General features: G+C 48.4%; 1 protein-coding gene across 2 annotated transcripts; it reads right to left on the minus strand.

Annotated features, from left to right (window-relative positions):
* LOC136500522 (protein DETOXIFICATION 33-like) lies at positions 1-2,678 on the minus strand. Of its 2 annotated transcripts, XR_010770054.1 has the most exons (5): positions 2,126-2,678; positions 1,161-1,702; positions 953-1,039; positions 195-848; positions 1-105 (listed from the first exon to the last, which is right to left on the minus strand). XR_010770054.1 is itself a non-coding variant. In XM_066495892.1 (4 exons), the coding sequence occupies exons 1-4, from the start codon at positions 2,438-2,440 to the stop codon at positions 269-271; spliced, it is 1,524 nt and encodes a 507-aa protein (XP_066351989.1). In that variant the 5' UTR covers positions 2,441-2,677; the 3' UTR covers positions 1-268. The 2 variants fall into 2 exon arrangements, 1 of the variants encoding a protein (XP_066351989.1); XM_066495892.1 differs by having other exon boundaries at positions 1-848; positions 2,126-2,677.
* Positions 2,679-7,560: the final 4,882 nt, after the last annotated feature.

A 7,560-nucleotide genomic window follows, 5' to 3' on the forward strand; every position in this document is an offset into this window, starting at 1 on the left:
TATCAAATTTGTACTCCGATTAATTCATTTTCCTTTGAGCCGCAAGCAACCTGTCGGTTTTGGCATTACATCCAAGATCACCTCGAAGCACAACCACCACCTGCACTGCACGAGATATACAAATACAATCATACAATCCAAGAAGGTGCCCGAACTCTCAAGCAAGCAAAAATCAAAGCATTCTTCAGGCTTACTGAACCATGCCATTCTGCTCGCATGGCATCTGGATATACGTGCTGTACATGTGGCGCGCGTCTTTCCTCCATTATCACTCATCTGAAACATTGGCTGCCGCCGCCGCCGACGATCCACCCCATTTCTGTATCCTGGAGTGCGCCTCGCTGGCCTCCTTGTCCCAGTTGGTGCGCAGCGTGATGGCGACCAGGATGAGCGTCTGCAGGCCGACCCCCGTGAGCATGCCGCCCCACATCCCCTGCACCCCGCCGCGCAGCGGGAAGGCGATCATGTACCCGACGGGGATGCCGACGAGGTAGTAGCAACCGAGGTTGACGTACGCCACCAGCCACTGCCAGCCGGCGCCGACGGCGACGCCCGACAGCACCGGCTGCACGCTGTTGAGCAGCAGCGAGAAGGCGAAGACGACGCCGAGGCTGGCCACGGCGCGCACCACCTCGGGGCTCTCCGTGAACGGCGCGCCGTACACGTCGTGGAAGGCCAGGATGAGGATGAAGAAGGCCAGCCCGATGGCCACCGACGACATGAGCACCACCAGGATCGCCAACTTGGCCGCGCGGGGACGCCCGGCACCCAACTCGTTCGACACCCGCACGCTGATGGCCGCGTTGAATCCGAAGAACACCATGATCTGCCACCCGAACAGGTTCGTGCTGTGATTCGTATATACGCAGTGCAGAAGCAACACGGCGACCGAGCAGGCGTTAGAACTGCAGCTGCAGAGCAACCATTTCATCTGAAACACGTAACTACTCACCAGATGGAGACTGCGGCAACGGCCACCTGAGCGTTCTCCAGGTTGCCGACGATGACGATCAGGAACATGTAGAACCAGAACTCCAGGCTGCGTTCGTGAGAAGAAACGTGCGTGTCAGCAGTCAAAGGCTCGAAGCAATATCATCGTTTTAAAAAGAAAAGAAAAGAAAAGAAGCAGGACAATAATCTTGTAGAGTAGTACGACGCACCAGAGCATGACGGCGGAGCCGAGGGAGAGGCGCGCGAAGCCGAAGAGGTCGGAGAAGGCGAGCCAGTCGAATCCGTTCCAGGAGCCGGGGCAGTAGCCCATGAGGATGTAGGCGAGCTGGCCCAGCACGACGAGCCACCAGGACGCGTTGAGCGCGACGGCGAGGCCGACGAGCCCCATCCGCATGGGCCCGACGAGGACCCAGCTGAGCGCGACGTGGAACACCAGCGCGACCGCCGACACGGCCGCCATGGCCATCACCTTGCTCTGCGCCTGCAGGAACTTCTGGATGGGGAAGTTGAAGGCGTAGGCGAAGAGCTGCGGGATCATGTAGAGCGCCAGGCGGCCCGCGAGGTCGGCGATCTCGGCGTCCTGGTGGAAGAGGCGCAGGATCGGGGTGGCGAAGAGGTAGAGCGGGAGCATGAGCACGGCCATGGCGTTGAGGATGATCCACGACCGCTGCAGGTACACGCCCAGCATGTGCAGCTGCTTCGCGCCGTACGCCTGCCCGCACAGCGTCTCCAGCGCGCTCCCCATCCCCAGCTGCGTCACCAACGCAACACGCGCAGCAGCCATGCATGCTCTTTTCAGGAGATTTGCATAGGAGAAAAATCTAATGACAAAATTTCATCTTTGCAAATTTCTTTGAACAGAGTCTTTTTTACTATCCTTGTTGTAGCTGTGTGCCTGGCCTGCTCTAGGTTAGCAGTAGTGATCTTGTTTCGTTGACTTCACAAATATATTGCCTGAATGCAAGTATTTTTGACGGCATGTGATTGGCATTGATGAGGCACACCGACGATCGTGTCAGATGCCCATAGGGCCGGGTGACCACTGACCATCGATCGATGTATCTCAACTCTGGAGTCGAAGGAGTGTGTGGTTTTGGCTTTTGGTAAGTCAGTCTGGAACTGGATGGATGGGTGGATCGAGCGAGGATCTGCAGCGGGTAGAAAGTATACAGACCGTGATGCCGAGGGCGAGGCCGGCGATGACGTTGTTCTCGGTGGAGAAGGCGTCGAGCTCGAGCGTGGTGAGGTGGCCGGCGAAGACGAGGGTGATGGCGCCGAGCGAGTACTGCGCGATGGACGTGAAGATGGCGGGGCCCGCCAGGTACCAGAGCTTCCGGTTCTCCGCCGCCGCGTGACGCAGGAACGACCCCACGCTCCGGATCTCCTCCAGGTCCTCCTCGCCCTTGCTGAAGCTCCCGTTCCCGTTGCCGTTGCCGGCAGCCAGCAACGACTCCCTCATCATCTCGTCTCCTCCGCCGCTCACCGCCATCGGTCTAGCTAGCTAGCTCCGGTGAGAAATCGAAAGATAATCTCTCTCTCTCTCTAGCTCGCTCGCTCTGTGGTGCTGTGCTCTCTACTAGAAACCTCTTGATCAAATGATGGAGGAAAGGAGGAGGCGGCATAAATGGGCAAGCTGGGAACTGGGATACTGGATCGTCCTATCGAGTTGGACCAATACTGTATAGGTGATCAGCTACTCCTACTATTGTACTACACGTCTATCAGTATGGTAACTCCAGGAGCGCAATGTGCATTTTATATTAATGAAATATATATAATACTTCCCCCATTTTCCAACCCTATTCGTTTCTCTTATAATCCGTACTTTTCAGCTTGTTTTTTTAGCAGGGATAGTGTTTTCTCTCACAATAAATCAGTTAGAACAATATTTCGGCTTGTTTTTTCAGCGAAACGAACGAGGATACATTAGATAAAGCATAAATATATTTCAGTAACACATTTATTTGATATTTTAGATGCTAGTACATTTTTCTATAAACATGGCAAATTATCCACGTTTGACTTAGAACAAAATTTTAAGCTAACAACACCCAAAAGGTGTGTTTCTATGATATACCAGAAGAAAAATACAAGATTATGTCCCAAAAAAAGTCATAATCATGCAACTAAAAAAGTGTCCAAAGGGCCATCACCGTCCAACGGTGATGAGGGGTTGAAACCTGGGCTCCTGTGCACCACCACCGCTGGTTCCCCCTCCTTCCTGTGTGATAGCCTCGCTGGTGGTGAGGAGGAGCGGGCTCATGGGCTACCGGATGGAATCATCTTCGTCGATTTTCCTCGCTGGATCATGTTTCTTGAAGAGAATTCTAGTGTGAATGTCTATCTAGGCATCCAGCCGGGTGTTCTCATGGCGTTTTTGTTTTTACAGGGTTGATGTGATTGGTGGGGATGATCATGTTTCTCGTTTGCATCTTTGTGTCACCGGATCGTTGGATTCTGACCTTGCGATGGCCAAAAAATTATCTAGACTTTCAGTTTTAGCATGGCTCGTACTAGTGGTGCTAGATTGATGGTTCCATTATCATCTTCGACGATGAGGTGGCCTATGCCGTTTCAAAGTGTTAGAAGTCTCACAGAAGGTTCCTGTGGCATTGGATCATGTGGTGTTTCCAAGGTTTAGAGTCTGTTGTTGTAGATGATTGGAGGGCGATGCTCCGACTGTGGTCATTGACATCGCTGAGTTTCAACAAAGCATAACTTGGCAATCGCCAAAAACATGCATTGGAGGTGAAGAATGCCACTAGGAGGATTTAGATTTACTCCAGTATATCTTTCTTATTGTCTAGAGGCTTAGATATAAATAGTTATGCAATTATTCTCTCAATTTAATAGAACCCCTTGCCATTCAAAAGAAAAACAACCAAGCAACTGAAAAGAAATCACACAAAAACAACTAAACTACATGAAACAACTTGACGAATCTGTCGGCACGAAATTTCGTTCCGTGCCAAGGGCACACGAGCAAGCCGGAAGGGTCTGCTCGATAGAGCTGGAGATCCGCCTAACTTCAACGTAGGGATGGTCGATCCTGTGCACTCCTCCCGAGACGTGTTAGTCAATTTGACCATGCAATTGACAAGGAGAGAAATCTAATCAGTAATTTAAGGCAAAATGTGCCGGTGTTGCCAGACAGTCCTGAATGTGCGGCTCTGAGAGCCGATATGAAAGGAGATCGACTAAATAGTCGATTCCAGCGTACTCATAAGAATAAATCGGTTGTGTAAGAAAAATCGGTTATCATTCATGATGAATATCATTATTCAGACAAATATTAGTCAATGGCAGTAAGATATCAACAATAATCAGTTTATGCTAAGCCAATGACTGCAAGTAACCGAATCCCTTTTATATAAAGAAGCAACTCATCACCATTTAACCATTTAATAAAGATGAATCTAATGAACATGATCTCATCTATCGCTATGACCAGTGGGGCATGGGGCAGAATCATGCAGGCCATAGAAACAATAATAGATTTGACGACCCTAACTTATTACTAATATCAGTGGGGCATGAGGTAGAATCATGCAGGTCGTAATACAATAATTAGATCATGGGGCTAACACATCTTTCAACCTATCTTTACTTCAACGGTCTCGTGGCGTGAACCGCATATGTGAAAGCACTTGATATCGGCTAAAACAGTCGATTCAGGCATAGCGCACAGTTAAAGTCATACCCTATCAGAAACAGATCTACCAAATAACGATCCCCACTCCACGATGCTAACAGTGGGGTATGAGGCAGAATCACACAGGCCATGATAACGGGCTATGGAACGGTTTTTGTTAGCCAATAGATCTATTCAAGACCAGACATGCCTTAACCGCACACTATGCACGATCAAGATTGATATAAAACAGCCGATAAAACGTAACTCATCGTTTAAGATGCAGATTAGATCAGTTTAGATTAACAAACGATGGGTTAAACAGGATATAAGGCCGATCTAGATCAATCCCAATCGAGCGAAGTGATATTGCTATAATTGAATAAATAATGAAAGCAATAAGCAATATTGATAACTTAATGAATCTATCCAAAGGATGCCACCCTTAGATAGAGCCGATAACTTGACCTTGATCTAGTTCGAGCAGTGGAGGTCGACCGGGTCGAGGCAGCCGTACTTGAACTAAACAAGAGTTGATAACTAGCTTATACCAAAGTCGCAGTGGAGGTCGACAGGATCGATGCAGCCGTACGAATAGAAGTATAAGCCATGACGGTACTTACAGACAAGCCGGAGGTCGGCCGAACCGATGCAGCCCTGTTCGCTAAAGAACTCGCTGAGATCTACTCTACTCCTACTCCTAAGGGGTGTCCGGAGCCAAAAAAGTAAGAAACTTGTATTTGATTGATTGTGTGTCCTTTATAATAGCCGGGGTCCAATATTTATACCCGGAGCCTAAGCATGAATCCTACTCAAGCATGACTCATTACAATCTTTGGCATATAAGAAAATATTCCTAATTTAAGATAACTTGGACCCTAATCTTTCCCTTTTTATAGAGTCCGATATGTAGTTTCCTGACGCCAATCGTAGCTCATCACCGCTATCTGCTGACGTCATCCAAAGAGATCCGATTCTAGAGTCGTATCTAAATCAGCTGATATTGATCCTTATGCAATAAATTCCTTGATGGGCACAATTTTGGAAGCCTTCGAGTCCCTATTATTCTTCTTCCAAATTTTGGTGTAAACACATGCCCCCAATTTTGGGATAAAAGTAATTTTATTCCAAAATTATCACGTTAGTATCCCCGATAGGTCCGTAGTCACGGGTAGAGAATCTTGATCTGGGGTCTACTGTTTGTCACCGTCTATGTCAGCTCATGAGCCCATGCTTCAAAAACTTTTACGAGAGCATCATGGCTTCACGGGCGCTTAGATCCATCTTTCTAGTCTGACTATAAAATGCCCATCCAACTCTGGCAAGAGTAATTCAATAATTCAGCTATGTTTCTCTTCTATCTGCTTCCTCGAGTGCCTCTGACTCCGCCTGACCCTCCATGGTCTATCTTTTTGCCATAGAGATCTTGAGCGGTTAGAAAAATTCTTGTGCATAGGGTGATTGTGTCGCTCATTTTAGCGCCCTGTCGAGCAAGAGGATCAGCTACTGTGGTTAGAAGAATTCTTGTGATATCACCTAAGTCTTCTCTCCATGCTCGCAGAGCTGTTCTAGTGTTTGCAAGGGATAAAATGTGTGGACACCTTCCCCTTGTTTGTTCCATCAAACGCCCATCGGGAAAGCCACAGGCTTCTTTCCCACAATTTCTCAGTCACCGAGAAATCAGCTAGGCATCTGTTAGGCGGGTGGTCTTTCCCCTTCTCCTAGCATAAGTCTATCAACGGGTCGATGTGACTCAGTTCACGATGACCTTTGGCCTTGTGGGGATCCGGAGTCACTTCAATCCAAAGAAGACATGGTTGGTTGATCGCTAGTCAATGTAAATCTTTCGTATCCATCCCACGATATTTTGTGATTATGGGAAGCAATATGTCCGACTCTGTTATTTCTTCGTTATCCATCCCCTGAATTTCTAGAGTGTCGATCCGTTTCCATATCTGACTTCAATTCCATACCCCCGGCGAAATCTATCTTCTCACCTTCCCAGGCTATATATACGGGCCACGGCTATGGATCGAAAAACAACCCGCTTTGTCTCAAATCTCTTGCATCTTTAGTGTAGTTCTTGCTTTTCTGTAGGTTTGATATCATGGAGAATAACAAGTGGTCTGCTGAGGAGGCCCTAAATGGATCTGCATCATCGCGTCAGTGCCTTCATCGTCAAGAGGGTGCAACTCAAGATGCTCCAATCATTTCAGAGCAGAGGGCCAACTCTGCTTAGCCTTTGGGGTCATCTTCCACACCAATTCGCCGCTAGCTCCCCCACTATCCGAGGAGGCAGATCAACAATAATGATCTGCTGGCCTCCATCGATCGGACTGATCAGAATCTAGCCAGCTACCTCTCCCTTACAGAATCGGCTCTGGCCATGATTCAAGGCTGATCACCCCCTGAGGGCAACCCAGTGGGGGAAAGGTTGGCCAGGGCTAAAGCCAGAATCATAGGTGAGACGTCTACCACAATTTTCTGTCTCTTCTTAATTTTGCTTTCAAGATTTCTGATCATTCCTTCCTTAAATCTTTTAGATCTAACTGCTCAGTTGAAAAGCCTTCGATCAGCTGCAGAGCACGCAACGAGATTTGTCAATGCCAGGGGCGCCGTTCCGGTGGTTCGCTTGCATGACATCCCGAACCGTGTCAAGGAGGTCGCTCTTTGTGGCGTTCGTCATGGTGTTGCCATGGCGTTGGCTGCTGCACAAGCCCGCTCTGGCCATGATCTTTGACTTCTTCCCCATTGTTTTCCAGCCACCGAACACCCCGGGGATCATGAACGCCTAGTCGATGATTTCTTCAACGTTGCCAACTATGTAGCTTTCAACACCTAGGCCGATGATATAGTAAGCAAAGTGTTTTTTCGGCCCGTAGCTTGTAATAGGTGATATTTAGCAAACAATTCCCCCATCTTGAGTGATTTTCCTTTGCTTCGTACTTCATATTATATGCATCACTTTGTCTATGTTT

Source organism: Miscanthus floridulus, chromosome 13 (assembly GCF_019320115.1).
Source record: "Miscanthus floridulus cultivar M001 chromosome 13, ASM1932011v1, whole genome shotgun sequence".
NCBI classification, from domain to species: Eukaryota; Viridiplantae; Streptophyta; class Magnoliopsida; order Poales; family Poaceae; genus Miscanthus; species Miscanthus floridulus.

Bases quoted from the DNA above. Each gene is read 5' to 3' on its own strand.
- LOC136500522 (XM_066495892.1), bottom strand. From the start codon at position 2,440: ATGGCGGTGAGCGGCGGAGGAGACGAGATGATGAGGGAGTCGTTGCTG. The intron at 1,703-2,125 runs GTCTGTATACTT...TTGGTGACGCAG, and splicing joins GCCTCGCCCTCGGCATCACG to CTGGGGATGGGGAGCGCGCT. The intron at 1,040-1,160 runs GTGCGTCGTACT...TCACGAACGCAG, and splicing joins GGCTCCGCCGTCATGCTCTG to CCTGGAGTTCTGGTTCTACA.